At 38.9% G+C, this 20,000-nt stretch overlaps 1 protein-coding gene across 1 annotated transcript in view; it reads right to left on the bottom strand.

The window, feature by feature from the left end:
- The window catches only part of LOC106881691 (synaptic vesicle 2-related protein), a 43,289-nt gene that overhangs the window by 13,854 nt on the left and 9,435 nt on the right, over window positions 1-20,000 (bottom strand). Inside the window, exons 2-9 of the mRNA XM_089346387.1 lie at window positions 18,255-18,340; window positions 14,362-14,460; window positions 11,896-11,967; window positions 10,190-10,314; window positions 6,672-6,735; window positions 5,054-5,179; window positions 3,706-3,837; window positions 2,280-2,362 (exon numbers count right to left, since the gene is read on the bottom strand). Of these exons, the coding sequence (XP_089202513.1) occupies window positions 2,280-2,362; window positions 3,706-3,837; window positions 5,054-5,179; window positions 6,672-6,735; window positions 10,190-10,314; window positions 11,896-11,967; window positions 14,362-14,460; window positions 18,255-18,340 (787 nt within the window). The remainder of the gene's footprint in view (window positions 1-2,279; window positions 2,363-3,705; window positions 3,838-5,053; window positions 5,180-6,671; window positions 6,736-10,189; window positions 10,315-11,895; window positions 11,968-14,361; window positions 14,461-18,254; window positions 18,341-20,000) is intronic.

The raw sequence follows: 20,000 nt of genomic DNA, 5'->3' as shown, positions 1-20,000 counted from the left end.
ATATATATACATATATATATATATATACATATATATGTATATATATACATATATATGCATAAATATATATATACATACATATATATTATTATTTGTATTATATATACATACATACATATATATATATATATATATATATATATATATATATATACATATATATATATATATATATATATATATATATATATATATATATATATATATATATATATATATATATACATAAATATATATATATTATTATTGTTGAAAGAATAGTTAGTGTTAATAATATCAATGTTATTATTTTCATTAAGTGGATTTATATTTAACCACTTATTGTTGTGTGAGGAGATGATTTCTGAAAGGATTTTGGTGTTTGAAAACCTAATTCTGGGAAAATTCTTTTATGTACAGCTTCACGAAACTGGTAAGGGAGGTTGGATTCGATCCACTTACCATATGGAATTATCAACCAAACAGTTTTGCTAGGACATACCTTGTTGTAAGAATAATTATTTTTAAAAGTCCTAGATTTGTACCTTTATAACGAAAAAAAAAAACAAGGGTCTTGCACGGTTATCTCCCTTACACTGTAAAATCAACTTTTTCGACGTAGCGTTGTTACTCGAACTAAAATTTGTATTTTTATGCCATGATTTCATGTTCTCTGTTAGTCAGGACGTGAAATATATATACGTGTACATACATACATACATATATATGTACATACATGTATATAATATATATATACATACATAAAGATACATACATACATATATAAGAAGAAGAATAATAAATGGAACAAAACGCATATAAACAATAAGTTTGCAAAACAAATATATATATATGTATATAACGTGAGAGAGTTAGGGGTTGGGGGTACAACCCACTAAGGGATAGTATCTATCCAGTATACTGCTGGGAGGGTACCCAATTATTGCTACGCTAGTGCTATACTAGGTGCAATCAATGGGAGCGGGTAAAAGTGGAGGTTTTACCCAAAATTTGTGTAACAATTAGAAAATGGAGGATAATATGGTTTTCAAACACCAAAATCCTTTCACAAATCATCTCCTCACACAACAATAAGTGGTTAAATATAAATCCACTTAATGAAAATAATAACATTGATATTATTAACACTAACCATTCTTTCAACAATAATAATATATATATATTTATGTATATATATATATATATATATATATATATATATGTATGTATGTATATATAATACAAATAATAATATATATGTATGTATATATATATATATATATATGCATACATATAGATACATACATAGATATATATATATATGCATACATACATATAATATAGATATATTCATACATATATATATATTTTCGAGCGAGATCGTTCGTTGCCAGTGCCCCTGGACTGGGTCTTGTGTGGGTGGCACATAAAATACACCATTTTGAGCGTGGCCATTGCCAGTACCGCCTGACTGGCCTTCGTGCGGGTGACACGTAAAAGCACCCACTACACTCTCAGAGTAGTTGGCGTTAGGAAGGGCATCCAGCTGTAGAAACTCTGCCAAATCAGATTGGAGCCTGGTGTAGCCATCCGGTTTCACCAGTCCTCAGTCAAATCGTCCAACCCATGCTAGCATGGAAAGCGGACGTTAAACGATGATGATATATATATATATATATATATATATATATACATATATATATATATATATATATATATATATATATATATATATGTATATCTGTAAAAATATGTGACACTTATTCGGTAGCCATGATAAAACTCCAAGTTTCGGATGCCAGGGTGGGAGCCCATGCCAACATCTCTTCAGTTATCTGGCCATTCAATAATCTGGTGCTCGACTGAGGAAAGAAAACTTCGAATGACCCATCCTTGTTTTCTTTGTATCGTCTATCTGGATGTTTTGTTGTCCCATTTTTGTATCACCTAATTGTCCGGGTGTTTTGCATTCTTGTCCCATTTTGTATTATATATATATATATATATATATATATATATATATACATGTACACACATGTTTTATGTACAACACAGCATAAATAAGCAGAAATGAAATGAGTTTAAATATTAGAAAGCCTCACTGTGGGAGAAATAAAAATGTAAACACATTCTCCTTATGATGTGTATAATATAGAGCAAAGAAGGGAGCCTCCTACACATAAATGGCAGGTAACATTGTAAACACTAAAAGGAAAGAGAGGGGGTATGTAAGAGAAAGAGGGAGGGAGAGAGAGTGAAGGGAAGAGAGAAGTAAAGGCAGAAATGAAAATTGAACTCACCACACCAGCCACAGTAGTATTGTAGTTAAACGCATGTCTGGTTTTAAAGTGTCCAATATACTGCCTCGATTTACTTGTTCTGCCTGAAATATAGTAATATATACAGAGTACACAGTAAGCACTTCACTAAATGTTCGGCTATCAAGAAAGACAGTAGGATAAACTAGGGTGTAAGATTAATGTCGCTGTCCTAAAAATACAGGAATCACTATGATGGAGAGTATATAATGATTAACCAAAATAAGAGGAGTGAGAGATGAAATGTTTATTCCATTTGTTGACAGTTGTTTCATAATCTGTATCCAGTTACATCAGCAACACATATACAAATGTCTAGCCTGTCGTATATATGAATATATATATGTGTGTGTGTCTGTGTTTGTCCGCCCACCATTACTTGACAACTGATGCTGGTGTGTTTACGTCCCCGTCACTTAGCGGTTCGGCAAAAGAGACCGATAGAATAAGTACTAGGCTTACAAAGAATAAGTCCTGGGGTCGATTTGCTCGACTAAAGGCAGTGCTCCAGCATGGCTGCAGTCAAATGACTGAAACAAGTAAAAGAGTAAAAGAGTATACCCACAGAAAAGCAAACTCAATGTCACGAATGCATATAAGTACCCCATTGCTGTTGGCACTCCGTCGCTTATGACGTCGAGGGTTCCAGTAGATCCGATCAACGGAACAGCCTGCTCGTGAAATTAACGTGCAAGTGACTGAGCACTCCACAGACATGTGTACCCTTAACGTAGTTCTTGGGGATATTCAGCGTGGCACAGTGTAACAAGGCTGACCCTTTGAAATACAGGCACAACAGAAACAGGAAGCCTCATGGAGCTTTTAGGTGTTTTCGCTCAATAAACACTCACAACGCCCGGTCTGGGAATCGAAACCGTGATCCTATGACCGCGAGTCCACTGCCCTAACCACTGGGCCATTGCGCCTCCATAAGTACCCCAAATATATCCATATCAAATTCTGCAGCAAGCCTCGACACGTGTGTAGCTGGGGAAGGATAGCACATAAGGGGCTAGACTGTCCCAAAGTGAATAGGAATATTAATTCAATTATAATATAAAAGGATAAAATTGTTAAAAACTTTATCAGTGGCCAGCATGTAAAAATAGACCTATTTTTAACCATTTGATAGAGTAATCGGAATGCTAAAGGTTTAACCCTTTAGCATTCAGATTATTCTATCAAATGTAATGCTTATTTATTCATATCGTTTTGAATTAATCGTGCATTATGTTGTAGCTTTGAGATTTCGATGGTGTGTTTGTTTAGCTTTCGGATGACATTGTAGGGTATGTGTAAGAGGCTGAAATCTTGCCAGTTTAAACATAAAACAGTTGGAATATTTGAGCCGGATATGGCCGGTTTAAACATTAAAGGGTTAAAGAGGAACTACCAAAAGAACCCTTACCTGGGTCTCGCACTCCTTCAGCCGGCCCAGTAACGTTGGTTTACCATTGTCTTTGGCAATCCGTTGAATCGTTTCCTCAGCCTTCTCAGCATTTCCACGGCAGATTTCGAACCTGGCACTTTCCGGAAGCCACTGGAAGGAGACAGAGAAGAATGATATGATGAAGAGGTGGAGGAAGAGAGGGTGTATGGGCTGGAGGAGAAGAGAAGAACAGAGGGAAGAGTTGGGAGAAGTGGGGAGGGAATAGGGGAACTGCGAATAACAAAGGGCCACTGATATGTCCTTATAAATTAGCAGTTTGGCTAAAGAGACCATTAGAATAAGTCGCAAGCTTTAAAAGAAATGCATAATGATGTTGTAATGATACAAAACTAAATGTTCTAAGTTTCACATTGTTAAATACGTTGTGGCGGATAAAAAGTGGTCAGCTCGGTGGCTGGGACAGATGGCAGTTGAATAGACAACCAACCACTCTAATTCGTGTTATTGTAGTGCTTGCATGGCACAATATTTATCATCATCATCGTCGTTTAACGTCCGCTTTCCATGCTAGCATGGGTTGGACGATTTGACTGAGGACTGGTGAAACCGGATGGCTACACCAGGCTCCAATCTGATTTGGCAGAGTTTCTACAGCTGGATGCCCTTCCTAACGCCAACCACTCAGAGAGTGTAGTGGGTGCTTTTACGTGCCACCCGCACGAAGGCCAGTCAGGCGGTACTGGCAACGGCCACGCTCAAAATAGTGCATTTTATGTGCCACCTGCACAAGAGCCAGTCCAGGGGCACTGGCAATGATCTCGCTCGAAAATCCTACGAAGGCCAGTCAGGTGGTACTGTCATTATAAATTAGCGGTTTGGCTAAAGAGACCATTAGAATAAGTCACAAGCTTTAAAAGAAATGCGTAATGATGTTGTAATGATACGAAACTAAATGTACTAAGTTTCACATTGTTAAATACGTTGTTGCGGATAAAAAGTGGTCAGCTCGGTGGCTGGGACAGATGGCAGTTGAATAGACAACCAACCACTCTATTGTAGTGCTTGCATGGCACAATATTTATGTCATTATAAATTAGCGGTTTGGCTAAAGAGACCATTAGACTAAGTTGTTTCATCTGATTAAGATTCTTTAAGATGATGCCCCAGCATGGCTGCAGTCCAATGACTGAAGCAAGTAAAAGATAAAAAAAAAAGACAAAAGATATATTTCTAGACCCATCCAACCCACGGGAAGATGGAGTAGCATAGGATTGGACGAGAAGAGAGTATAAAAAGAGGAAAAAAAAAAAACAAAAGAAAGGAAAAAAACACTACATAAAAGACTAAAATAATTGAGGATACTTACTAAACAGAAAGCAGAAAATACTAAAAGTGGAACAGCAGAGAGAACCAGTAACCATCTCCATCCAAGAACAGGCATGATGAAGAGAGCAAGCATCACCTCGAAACAAGCCCCAATAGCCCAGAAGACCTGAAAATAAATATATAAAAGAATAAAGAAAAATGTATGAAGAAATACTGGAATTACTAGAACAGTGGTGAACTGGCAGAAACGTTAGCACACCGGGCGAAATGCCTAGCGGTATTTCGTCTGTCTTTACGTTCTGAGTTCAAATTCCATCGAGGTTGACTTTGCCTTTCATCCTTTCAGGGTCGATAAATTAAGTACCTGTTACGCACTGGGGGTCGATGTAATCGACTTAATCCCTCTGTCTGTCCTTGTTTATCCCCCCTGTGTGTAGCCCCTTGTGGGCAATAAAAAAATAAGAAACGTAAGCATGCAGGGCGAAATGCTTAGCGGTAGGTATTTTGTCTGTCTTTACGTTCTGAGTTCAAATTCCACCGAGGTTGACTTTGCCTTTTCATCCTTTCAGGGTCGATAAATTAAGTACCTGTTACGCACTGGGGGTCGATGTAATCGACTTAATCCCTCTGTCTGTCCTTGTTTATCCCCCCTGTGTGTAGCCCCTTGTGGGCAATAAAAAAATAAGAAACGTAAGCATGCCGGGCGAAATGCTTAGCGGTCGGTATTTTGTCTGTCTTTACGTTCTGAGTTCAAATTCCACCGAGGTTGACTTTGCCTTTTCATCCTTTCAGGGTCGATAAATTAAGTACCTGTTATGCACTGGGGGTCGATGTAATTGACTTAATCCCTCTGTCTGTCCTTGTTTATCCCCTCTGTGTGAAGCCCCTTGTGGGCAATAAAGAAATAAGAAACGTAAGCATGCTGGGCGAAATGCTTAGCGGTAGGTATTTTGTCTGTCTTTACGTTCTGAGTTCAAATTCCACCGAGGTTGACTTTGCCTTTTCATCCTTTCGGGGTCGATAAATTAAGTACCAATTATGCACTGGTACATCTGATGCTTTTTAGTCCAACTTTTCTCTCAGGGCGCTTACACTCTGTTGTGTATGCACACTGACATTACACATCCAGCAGAGCATACTGGCTTCATTCCTTGCAAGCTTACGCATGTACTCAGCAGTCACGGCCCATGTTTCACTGCCATGTAGCATGGCTGTTTGCACACATACGTCATACAGTCTACCTTTTACTCTGAGCGAGAGGGCCTTTGTCACCAGCAGAGGTAGGAGCTCTCTGAACTTTGCCCAGGCTATTCTTATTCTAGCAGCTACATGTTCAGCACACCCTCCCCCGCTACAAACTTGGTCATCTAGGTAACAGAAGCTATCAACTACTTCTCGTTTTTCCCCCTTGCATGTGACAGAAGCTGTTCTCTGCACATTTTCAGTGTTTATTGCCCCTGAGCATTTGCCACATGCAAAAACCATCTTCCCAGTTAACCTTCCTTTGATATTGCTGCACCGCTTATGTGTCCATAGCTTACGCTGGGTACATTTTATGGACTTTCTACCTCTGCCTTTTCTACAGATCGAGCAGGGCCATCTACCTGAAGGGGTTTGTGGTTTGTTTGCCTTCCTACTTATTAAAGTGAGAAACTTACCTCTATAAATAGGACACACGTAGCTCGAGTACTGCTGGGTAGAAATTCAGCATACAGGGTGATTCTGGAGGACGGCATGAGGGTAAGAGAAAGAGAGAAGGAAAGAAAAAGAGAATTAAGTTTGCCACCATTGCAAGCATCATCATCATCATCAACAGCATCAACATCATCAATATTCAGTCATCACTACCATAACCATCACAACTGCCACCATCATTATTATTGTCATTACAACTATCACCACCACCACCACCACCACCACCAACAACAACAACAACAACAACATTACCACAGCCATCACCATCATTGTAATCGTCCTCACTGCCATCAAATCCAACCCTGAGTTGTACATGTGCAAGGATGTAGGGTCCAGCTGACCCCCCCCCCCCTAGTTACACATGTAATGGTATGCATGATCCCTTAGAACCCTAGCTGAAAAAGAAATCCACTTGACACCTAGATGCACATCTAAATAAATAGTATGTAAGATCCATCAGGCCCTTAGTCTCATGACCTCATATAGAGCCTTAACTGACCCTTAACTGTACATGTAGTGGTATGTAGGGTCCACCTGAGCCTTAGCTATACATATAATGGTATGTAGGAACTACCAGCCCCTAGCTGTATATACATATAGTCTATCTGACCCCTAATTTACAAGTAGTAGTATAAGATCCATCAGAGCCTTAGCTATATATATAATGGTATGTAGGGGGTCATTAGGCCTCTAGCTGCATATATAGTTTAACTGACCCCTAACTATACAAGTAATAATATATAGGGTCCATTAAGTCCATAACTGTATATATAGTCTACCTGAACCCTAACTGTACAAGTCACAGTATGTAGGTCCATCAGGCCCCACCAGCTGCATGTGTAGCACATCTGATCCTTAACTGTCAATACAGTCCATTTGGCCCTATATATATAGTCCGTCAGACCCTCAGCAGTCCATACAGTCCACCTGACTTCTAGCAGTATAGACAGTCAACCTGGCCCCTTGCTGTATATGTAGTGGTATATGTAGGGTCTATCAGCCTCCACCCACAAGCTGCATATGTATATAATCTATCTTATTTCTTTATTGCCTCCAAGGGGCTAAACACAGAGGGGACAAACAAGGAAAGATAAAGGAATTAAGCCGATTACATCGACCCCAGTACGTAAGCGTAACTGGTACTTAATTTATCGACCCCAAAAGGATGAAAGGCAAAGTCGACCTCGGCGGAATTTGAACTCAGAACGTAACAGCAGACGAAATACCGCTAAGCATTTCGCTCGACGTGCTAACGTTTCTGCCAGCTCGCCGCCCTAAATCTATGTATATAATCTATCTGAGCCCTTGCTGTATATATAGTCCACCTGGCCTGTAGATATACATGTAATGGGACGTATGAACCATCTGACAAAAGGCTGGTGCTAGGAAGTGCAGGACTCAATTAGAAAATTGATGCTTTATGTTTGATGTAATACATCAGTCCTTGCCAAAAAGCATCGAGGGCTTGAGGCTCCACCATTAGCCACAACGATATACTAAAAATTCATCATAACATCTTTCATTTGAGCATGCGTGCAGGGCCCTCTCTTGGCACAGGGCCCAATTTGAACAAATCCATCTATCTGCTCTTTACCTTACATGTTTACACATGTAGGTTCCACCTAACCTTTAATTGTAATAGTGGCACTTGTGCCCGTGACATGTGTAAGGATTTTCAAGCGAGATCATTGCCAGTGCCCCTGGACTGGCTCTTGTGTGGGTGGCACATAGAATACACCATTTTGAGCGTGGCCGTTGCCAGTACCGCCTGACTGGCCTTCGTAGGATTTTCGAGCGAGATCGTTGCCGGTGCCCCTGGACTGACTCTTGTGCGGGTTGCACATAAAATACACCATTTTAAGCGTGGCCGTTGCCAGTACCGCCTGACTGGCCTTTGTAGGATTTTCGAGCGAGATCGTTGCCAGTGGCCCTGGACTGGCTCTTGTGCGGGTGGCACATAAAATACACCATTTCGAGCGCGGCCATTGCCAGTACCGTCTGACTGGCCTTCGTGCAGGTGACACGTAAAAGCACCCACTACACTCTCAGAGTAGTTGGCGTTAGGAAGGACATCCAGCTGTAGAAACTCTGCCAAATCAGATTGGAGCCTGGTGTTGCCATCTGGTTTTCACCAGTCCTCAGTCAAATCATCCAACCCATGGAAAGCGGACGTTAAACGATGATGATGATGATGATATAAAATCCATCAGAACCCTTAACAATACAAGTCATCCAGGTAAGGCCTAGCTACACACGTAAAGGTATGTAGATACAATAACTGATGTGTGTAATTTATCAATGTACCGAACTACAGCAAACTAGGTAAGCCATCAGTTCATATGGTACCAGCTTAACGCCACCAGCTGTAACCATACATAGAACTTATGTGAACTTACATCAATGCTAACAGCCAGGACAGCTGTTGCAAATGAAATCTGATGCATTTTCTTTATGGTAATTGCTTATAATAATAATTTTGTATTCTTACCCATTTGGCATACATTTAAAACTGATATCGATGATGATGATGATGATGATAATGATAATAATAATAATAATAGTAATAATAATAATAATAATAATAATAAAATATTCAGACAAATACATAACAAAAACACCAGGACTTACAAATATATATGACATACAGAAAATTGCAATTACTGGGCACAGCACACATCCTACGCAAAACACTTTCAATACAGTAACCATAAGAGCATCACAGCAAACCACAGCACATACCCAAGGCACACAGAGCTGCACTCGGTAGTGAAGTGAAAGCATGTATATATATATATATATATATATATATATATATATATAATTATGTGTATTTCTTCTATCTTAATGAATAAAAATTCTTCTGATAGAATAAATGGGTTAATAGAAACCAATGTAGCAAAGAACACAAAATAACTGTGGTTAGCTCCTGTTTTTAAGGCAGGAACTCCTTGAAATTTTGGGTATTTGAGTATATTTAAGAATTTAAGGATTGGAGAAAACGCATGTTATAATTGCATATTATAACATGCGTTTTCTCCAATCCTTAAATTCTTATATATATATATATATATATACATAGGTACACATACACACACATGATGAACTTCTTTCAGCTTCCATCAACCAAATCTACTCACAAGGCTTTGGTCAGCCTGAGGCTGTTGTAGAAGACTCTACCTTAAGGTGCCCTGCAGTGAGATTGAAACTGCATCCTGTGATTGGTAAGCAAACTTCTTACCATGCAGCCAGCAAAAGTGAACCCAAAACAATGATAATGACTCTGTCGATACGTCGCCCCCTTTTAATGCCATAATGATCTTCTGGAGCCTTGATCAGCTGAAACTCCTTTCTGTCTCACTCTCTCACGTACACACACACACACACTCACACACACACACACACTCTCTCTCTCTCTCTCTTTCTCTGTTTGTCTGTCTGTGTGTCTTGCTTTCAGAATGGATGAAATGACTGTTGTACTCACGCTTGTGGTGCACCTCCAATGCCAAACCCCACAAGCCCACGTAAGACAAGCATCCAAATAAACGTAGGTGAGAAGGCGCTGAGGATACCAAAGTAACAGGTGAACAGAGACGAGGCAATCAGAGCCTGGAACGAAGATGGTTAGAAAAGGGGACAGTTACAAAAGGAACATTTACAGAAAGGAAAGGGATAGCTACAAATAAGGATTGTGATAAGAGGGAGCAGTTATAAAATGGGACAGTTGTGAAAGGGGACAGTCACGAAAAGTAACACAAAAGGAGGCAGTTATAAAATGGGACATTTATACAAGAGGGGACATTTATAGAAAGGAAAGGGACAGCTACAAATAAGGATTGTAATAAAAGGGAACAGTTGTAAAATGGGACAGTTGTGAAATGGGACAGTCACAAAAGGAGGAAGTTATAAAAGGGGACATTTATACAAGAAGGGACATTTATAGAAAGGAAAGGGACAGCTACAAATAAGGATTGTAATAAAAGGGAACAGTTATAAAATGGGACAGTTGTGAAAGGGGACAGTCACAAAAGGAGGCAGTTATAAAAGGGGACATTTACAAGAGAGGACATTTATAGAAAGGAAAGGGACAGCTATAAATAAGGATTGTAATAAAAGGGAACAGTTATAAAATGAGACAGTTGTGAAATGGGACACTTACAAAAAGAGGCAGTTATAAAAGGAGGACAAGTATTAAAAAGAGAGTTATAAAAGGAGACATTTACAAGAGGGAACATTTATAGAAAAGAATAGAATAGCTACAAATAAGGATTGTAATTAGGAAGCAGTTATAAAACAAGACAGCTGTGTAAGGGGACAGTTACGAAAGGAGGCAGTTATAAAAGGGGACATCAGTAACAAAAACAAAGTTATTAAAGGGGAGAGTGATAAAAGAGGACTGTTGCAAATGTAGAGAGATTTGAAAAGGAACAGTTATGTTTTAGGTAAGTTAAAAAAGGGGACAGTTGCAAAAAGGACTGTTTTAAAAGAAAGGTTATAAAAGAGGAATAGTGACAAGAGTGGTAACTGTGAAAAGGGACAATTACAATAAAGAATAGATATAAAATGTACATTTATGCAAGGGGTCTATGACCCAACATCAATGAATATATTGAGTTTGTACATAATTATTGTGGCTTTTTTTCAACAAATTTTATTCAACAAAAACAATTACAGCATGTAACAAAAACATCTTTAAATGATTATTCCGGAGCATATTCACCATCTACCTCAATTACTGCATCCCATTTGCTTGGCAGACGGTTAGACCGTCATTTAAAGATGTTTTTGTTGAATAAAATTTGTTGAGTGTTTATTGAGCGAAAACACCTAAAGCTCCACGAGGCTCCGGCAGGGGATGGTGGCGAACCCTGCTGTACTCTTCCACCACAACTTTCTCTCACTCTTACTTCCTGTTTCTGTTGTGCCTGTAATTCAAAGGGTCAGCCTTGTCATGCTGAATATCCCCAAGAACTACGTTTAGGGTACACGTGTCTGTGGAGTGCTCAGCTACATGCACGTTAATTTCACGAGCAGGCTGTTCCGTTGATCGGATCAACTGGAACCCTCGACGTTGTCGTAAGCGACGGAGTGCCAACATACATGTGTGTATGTATGTAATTGCTGTATCACAAACCCACCTCAAGTAGCATCTGCCTCAAAGGGGCACGAAGGTAGAAGGGCAATACTCACCAGCTTTCGTCCATATTTATCACAGAAACTTCCCCATAGACTGGAACTCGTCATCATTCCACAGAAGACAATCTGAAAAACAGGGAAAAAAAGCAGGGTGAGCATAGAGTAAGACAGGGTATTGGGGTAGATGTAAGGGATAGGCAATTGTTAGGGTATAGATAGTTATGCGTAAGATAAGGGTGGAAATGTGTCTGAGCAGAGTGGTATAGGCAGTCAGTTCTTCATCTCAGGAAATACGAAACTGAACAAGTCAATATATTTGCAGCATTCATGAAGTTGCTGGGAGTGCCTGATATTGGTTAGGTATGACCATATATAACTGCTTTCAGACCTCTCTTCAGATATTCTGTAGGGATTTTACTCTCTTACCCTTTCTTTTGGAAACATTTTTTTGGCATATTTCAAGGGCTGTAATGAATCCAAAAATGTTTGCTCTCGCATCAACAAGCGTCATGTTTACACTTTGGTGTTGTTTATTCAAGTTTCCAAGTTTCTCAAAGACGTCTGTCAAATTACTGTGTGGTAAGTAGCTTGCTTACCAACCACATGGTTCCGGGTTCATTCCCATTGCGTGAGTGGATTTGGTAGACTGAAACTGAAAGAAGCCTGTCGTATATATGTATGTGCGTGTATATGTTTGTGTGTCTGTTTGTCCCCACAACATCGCTTGACAACCGATGGTGGTGTGTTTAGTCCCCGTAACTTAGCGGTTCGGCAAAAGAGACTGATAGAATAAGTACTAGGCTTCCAAAGAATAAGTCCTGGGGTCGATTTGCTCGATTAAACAAGTAAAAGAAACGAGTAAAAGAGTAACCTTAAAAATTCACTCTGACACGGCCTAAGGGCATAGCATAGTGGATAAAGGCACCGAAATGCAATGCAGTCACCTAGTTCTAGGTTCAGTCCCAGGTAAGGCACAAAGGTGACTCGCAAGATACCTGAAGAAGGCTGAAGTGTACACAGCTGATAGGTAGTGAAAGCAACAGCCAAGATGAGGACACCCCCTGCAACTAAGACCTGATGTGTCTTCTCGTCGTGATGTGTCTACGAGTGGAGAGGTGGTAAGTGTACTTGGGGTTAGGCACTTTCTTTTGGAAATGGCCCAAGCACAGCAGAGGTGGTTAAGCTACCACCTCTACAATACCATCGACCTTATAACAAAAAAGACCAAACATACATAGGGGACAGACATGCAGACAGTGTAAGGTAAGGGCAAGTATGAAGGGAAGACAGAGTTAGGTAGACATGAGTAAGAAAATGGTGGAAATGTGTCAGGGTATAACATTATAGACAGGCAGTTGTAAGATAAGGGGGTAGATGCATGTAGATAAAACAAAGTTAGCGGCTGTGTGGTAAGTAGCTTGCTTACCAACCACATGGTTCCGGGTTCAGTCCCACTGTGTGGCACCTTGGGCGAGTGTCTTCTACTATAGCCTCGGGCCGACCAAAGCCTTGTGAGTGGATTTGGTAGACGGAAACTGAAAGAAGCCCGTCGTATATATATGTATATGTATATGTATGTGTCTGAGTTTGTCACCACAACATCGCTTGACAACCGATGCTGGTGTGTTTATGTCCCCGTCACTTAGCGGTTCGGCAAAAAGAGAGCAATAGAACAAGTACTAGGCTTACGAAGAATAAGTCCCAGGGTCGATTTGCTCGACTATAACGGCGGTGCTCCAGCATGGCTGCAAGTCAAATGACTGAAACAAGTAAAAGAGTAAAAAGAGAGTATTTCACTGCTATTTTATTTTATCAATGCCGGAAGAATTAAAGGCAAGTTATATTCCACTCACATCTAAGATGTCTTGTAGGAATATTAAATTTACCCTAGTATTTCACTGTTACTTTATTTTATCAGCTCCAAAAGGACGAAAGGTAAAGTTAGCCTTAGTTTTCTATTATAATTCTATGAACATCTGCGATGTTTTACAGGCATATTCAGGATTTCAATGGTACTTCATTTGGCAGTGGCTGTGTGGTAAGTTGCTTGCTTACCAACCACATGGTTCCGGGTGGAGTCCCACTGCGTGACACCTTGGGCAAGTGTCTTCTACTATAGCCTCGGGCTGACCAAAGCCTTGTGAGTGGATTTGGTAGACGCAAACTGAAAGAAGCCCATCGTATATATATGTATATATATACATATATATATATATATTTATATATATATATATATATATATATATATATATATATATATATGTAGATATGTATGTGGGTATGTGTTTGTGTGTCTGTGTTTGTCCCCCCAACATCGCTTGACAACCGATGCTGGTGTGTTTACGTCCCCGTCACTTAGCGGTTCGGCAAAAAGAGAGCAATAGAACAAGTACTAGGCTTAGGAAGAATAAGTCCCAGGGTCGATTTGCTCGACTATAACGGCGGTGCTCCAGCATGGCCGCAAGTCAAATGACTGAAACAAGTAAAAGAGACAGTGAAAGAGTAGCAGTGAGCACTTACGGTAGTGAGGAGGGCCTGCTTTATTCCAGTCAACCCCCAAGCACAATGGAGAGCAGGGGAGAGGATACTCAGAATCATCATTTCCATAGCATCGGACATCTGGAAAGAAATGAAAACAAAGTATCAATGACAATAACTGTAATTTCGGTTTGTCTTGGGAGGGTCATTATGCCAATAATAACACATGCACAGGTTCAATTCCACTTCTTCATTATTAGTCAGTTGGTTAAATATCCAACCGACAAACGAATTGGTCAGTAGTGTATCTAATACTGAGACATGACATCGTATCTTGTGGGTGAGACAGACTGCTGCAGAGATAGACAGATTTATATATATATATATATATATATATATATATATATATATATATATATATATATATATATATATATACAGATATAGGGCAGGGAATCGATGTTGGAGAAGCAACTCATGCTAATCCCTGTATATTTATGATTATATATATATATATATATATATATATATATATATATATATATATATATATATAATTATGTGTATTTCTTCTATCTTAATGAATAAAAATTCTTCTGATAGAATAAATGGGTTAATAGAAACCAATGTAGCAAAGAACACAAAATAACTGTGGTGTAGTTCCTGTTTTTAAGGCAGGAACTCCTTGAAATTTTGGGTATTTGAGTATATTTAAGAATTTAAGGAATGGAGAAAACGCATGTTATGATTGCATACTTTATTCCTACATATGTTTCAAAGGATTACAACCTGTGTGATCCATAGGGATCTTTGATATTAAAATTGTAACCTTCTCATCAGGGAAAGCATGGGAATCATCTTAAACGTAAGACATATATATATATATATATGCATACATTTATATACATATATATATAACCAGCCCACTCAAAAGTACCTTGGATTGTAGGGTGACATGCCATGCTTGAGGAGACCTATTGAGTCAAGTACATCAACATCAGCAATATCAAAATCAAATCAAATGGAAATTGTAGTTGTGAGCCCCGTGCCGGTAGCACGTAAAAAGCACCACCCGAACATTGCCGATGCCAATTCCCCCTCGACTGGCTTACGTGCTGGTGGCATGTTAAAAGCATCATCGAATCGTGGTTGATGCCAGCTCCTCTGGCCCCTTGTGCCAGTGGCATGTAAAAAGCACCGACTACACTCTCGGAGTGATTGGCGTTAGGAAGGGCATCCAGCTGTAGAAACACTGCCAGATCAGATTGGGGCCTGGTGCAGCCTCCTGGCTTCCCAGACCCCAGTCGAATCGTCCAACCCATGCTAGCATGGAAAGTGGACGTTAAATGATGATGATCATGATATATATATATATATGTTTATATATATATATATATATATATATATATATATATATATATATATACATATATATATATATATATATATATATACATATATATATATATATATATATATATATGTATATATATATATATATATATATATGTATATATATATATATATATATATATATATATATATATATATATATATATATATACACAGACAGATAGACATAGAGGAAAATAATGTGAGACAGAGGGGTTGACAGACAGACAGATTTATATATATGATAGGGATGGAGAGAAAGAGAGAGAGAGAGAGAGAGAGAGAGAGAGAGAGAGCTAGATGGGTACAGACACAAGATACATATACTCATACAGACACGTTTATACACACACACACACACATTGACACACACATACATATATATACATACATACATATATATATATATATATAATATACACACACATGTAGACACCATTCTTCTGTTTAATCACCATTTAACCCAGATTCTTTTGTCAATCCACAAATGAGTTGACACCATGACGGGGGTAATAGAATTAATTAGATGGTAATGGTGGTAGCAGTGGTGGTAATAGTAATCTTAGTGGTGGTGGTGGTAGTAGTGGTAGTGATGCTGGCAGGGTGGAGGTGGTAGTAGTAGCAGTGGTGGTATTGTATTGGTGATGGTGTTAGTGTAGTGACAAGGATGTGCTGATGTTGGTGGTGGTGGTGGTGTTGTTGTTGTTGTTGGTCGTATGTTGTAGTGTTGGTTGTGGTGTACCCTAGGGTGGGGTGATGATGGTATGGGGTACATGCTGGAGGTAGATGTATTATGTAGGTGATGGTCATGGTATAGCAGAAACAGTATATCAAATGAATTGCAGGGGTAGTGGTGGTAGTGGTGATTGTGGTGGCTGTGGTGGTGGTGGTGGTGGTGGTAGTGGTGATTGTGGTGGTGGTGCTGCTGCTGCTGGCAGCAGTGTCGTAGTAGACACCCCGCTGTGGTGACACTACAGTAGAGACGGTGGTAGTGGTAATGGTGGTGGTGATGGTGCTGCAAAGGTTGTAGTGGAGATGGCTGAGTCATGTTGTTGTTGTTCTTATAGTTGTAGATGTTCAGCCTTTTGGTTATTCAGTGAGCTTTCATAAACCACCACCACCACCATCACCAGTATTGTTGCTGTTTCCACTACTACCATCCCTCTCACTACAGCTGTATATGTTTTATATATATATATATATATATATATATATATATATATCATCATCATCATCATCATCATCATCATTGTTTAACGTCTGCTTTCCATGCTAGCATGGGTTGGACAATTTGACTGAGGACTGGCGAACCAGATGGCTACACCAGGCTCCAGTTTCTACAGCTGGATGCCCTTCCCAATGCCAACCACTCCAAGAATGTAGTGGGTGCTTTTACGTGCCACTGGCACAAGGGCCAGTCACGCGGTACTGGCAATGGCCACGCTCAAAATGGTGTATTTTACGTGCCAGCTGCACAAGAGCCAGTCCAGGGGGCACTGGCAACGACCTCGCTCGAATGTCTTTTCACATGCCACCGGCACAAGTGCCAGGAAGGCGACGCTGGTAACGACCACGCTCAAATGGTGCTATTTACAGGCCACTGGCACGGAAGCCAGACAGCTGCTCTGGCAATGACCACGCTCGCATGGTGCTGTTAGCGCTCCACTGGTATATATATATATATAATGGAAACACCTAGCATCTTAGCATTGTAATTTTGAAATATCTGCAAAATCGTCAAAAACTTGTTTATTTTATGTTTTTGATTTGGTATTAGTGTTACTTAAACTCTTTATGGATGGGAAACCTCAGGTAATCCCATAAACTGGCTTATCCCATTTTTAATATATACTGCCTCCCTGGCACATGAAAAGACATTCGAGCAAGATCGTTGCCAGTACCGCTGGACTGGCTCCTATGCTGGTGGCACATAAAATACACCATTTTGAGCGTGGCCGTCTCCAGTACTGCCTGACTGGCCCTCATGCCGGTGGCATGTAAAAGTACCCACTACACTCTCGGAGTGATTGGTGTTAGGAAGGACATCCAGCTGTAGAAACTCTGCCAAATCAGATTGGAGCCTGGTGTTGTCATCTGGTTCACCAGTCCTCAGTCAAATCGTCCAACCCATGCTAGCATGGAAAGCGGACGTTAAACGACGATGATGATGACTGCTCTACATCTTAGAGTGTGTTTCTTCTTTTGGATTTTTGCTCTCTACAAATGATATGTGTGTGTGTGTGTGTATGTGTGTGTGTGTGTGTGTGTGTGTGTACATAAATGTATATGTAATTGTGTAAGTGCATCAATATCTGTTTTATGTGTACACTATTTTCAACAGCTGTTGTTGTTTATGCTCCATCCTTTATGTTCTATATAACTTAGTAGTTCAATAATAAAGATCAATAAAATATGTACAGGTCTTTTAGTCAATATGACCAACAAAAGTCACCAAAGAGCACTCATAGCCTCGCTCACTGACCCCAGCATGGTTCTGGCCAAATCCCTTATAAAAATTGACAGAACAACTGATCCATATTTACCCAGGCAAATCCAGTGAGAACGGACAGCTTCATCTGGAACTTTCCAAATCCAATCCTATCAATGGCCTGCTGTAAGGTGTATGTCTCTGAAATTGAAGAAAATATTTTGAACTATTAGCACATATTCAATACAGTCACCACATAGATATGCACATAGACACACACATATGCATATATAGTTTTAGGGAAAATAACCAAGTTTCAAGAACTCATCGATGAAAATCCACTATCACATATAGAAAAATTAATAATTAATAGCACAATAAATGAGTATAATATAAAGTAAAGTAAATATCATAAGATAAAGATATTATACTCATTTATTGTGCTTTTAATTATTAATTTTTCTATATGTGATAGTGGATTTTCATCGATGAGTTCTTGAAACTTGGTTATTTTCCCTAAAACTATATATTTTATATATATTTTATCTATAAAGCTCAATTTAATTTTAATTTTTTATAAATTGATTTTAATTGAGTTTTTACCTGTAATTTTGAATTTTGTCCCTAATATTATTATATATATATATATATATATATATATATATACACACTACACAGTCATGCCAGCACCTACACACATACACACGTGTGTGTATGTATATAATTCAAAATAGAAAACCAGGGCAGTTAAAGTATGTTAAACCTTTTGTGCTTTTATGAAACTTTGAGCACGAAAGGGCATTGTTCATAAGATATAGTACTGGTGTGGGTGGAATAGGTTTCTAAAGTTATACAATATGTCTGCTGGGTCTCGTATTGAAAGCTAGCAACAATAGAACAGAGGACATGTGTCTCTGTTTCTCGTTACCAGGGTTAATTATCTACAACAATAACAAAAGCAGCTACAAAAACAATAAAAATAGTAACAATAATAACAAAATAGTAACAACAACAACAAAAACAAAATGGTAACACTGGATATGCGGCAGTAGCAGGAGATACGGTGGACAAAAGTAAGGAAGGATTATATTCAGAAACATACAATGAACACAACCTCTTTTTCTATTTCAACTTTTATTAACATATTTTTATTAAAATATATATTGCCTGTATTTTAATTAATTTCGAAAATAATATAGGATTTAGTAAAATAACTTTGGTCATTATTAAGCTGGTGTTTCAAACATAAATTAATGTGAAATTTTGGTGGAAATACTTCAGATCAGTGGTTCCCACACTTTTTAGAGACGCGACCCACTATTTATGACACCAGTTCATGGCGACCCACTTAACTCTACTGGGTCAAAACATTAATGAAACCTTTTTTTTCCAAATTTTAAGTCCCCCAAAATTAGAGGGACTAAAGAACATCAACAAGGAAGGACACATTAAATAATGCAGTCCTAGGTACACTATGCCTGAATTAACAACAGTATGTTCTGTTGGATCAGAGCTGACCTGGGGCTAAAGAACAACAAGGAGACATTAGATAATGTAGTCCTAGATAGACTGTGTCAAAACAATAGCCGCAACGGCACCAACATATCATGCTTGTGGTTATCTTCTTCAACAACAGCAATATAATAGAATTCACGTCAGAGTGATGAGGAATGGCCGAGCAAGGCCACTGGTCAAACAGACACTGACCGTCTCAATAGAGATCAATAAATACATTGCTCTCAAGTAACTAAGTCTTTGTCGGTTGGTCAATCACAGTATCAATATTTAATAGATCAATGTTAATACAACAATTGGTAAAATATTAATTGAAAGGAACATTAACGATTTATGATGGACAGTT

This window comes from Octopus bimaculoides, chromosome 30, assembly GCF_046866305.1.
Source record: "Octopus bimaculoides isolate indiv1 chromosome 30, ASM4686630v1, whole genome shotgun sequence".
NCBI classification, from domain to species: Eukaryota; Metazoa; Mollusca; class Cephalopoda; order Octopoda; family Octopodidae; genus Octopus; species Octopus bimaculoides.
Note: the sequence above shows the minus strand (reverse complement) of the source record. Positions and strands in the feature narration are given on the sequence as shown.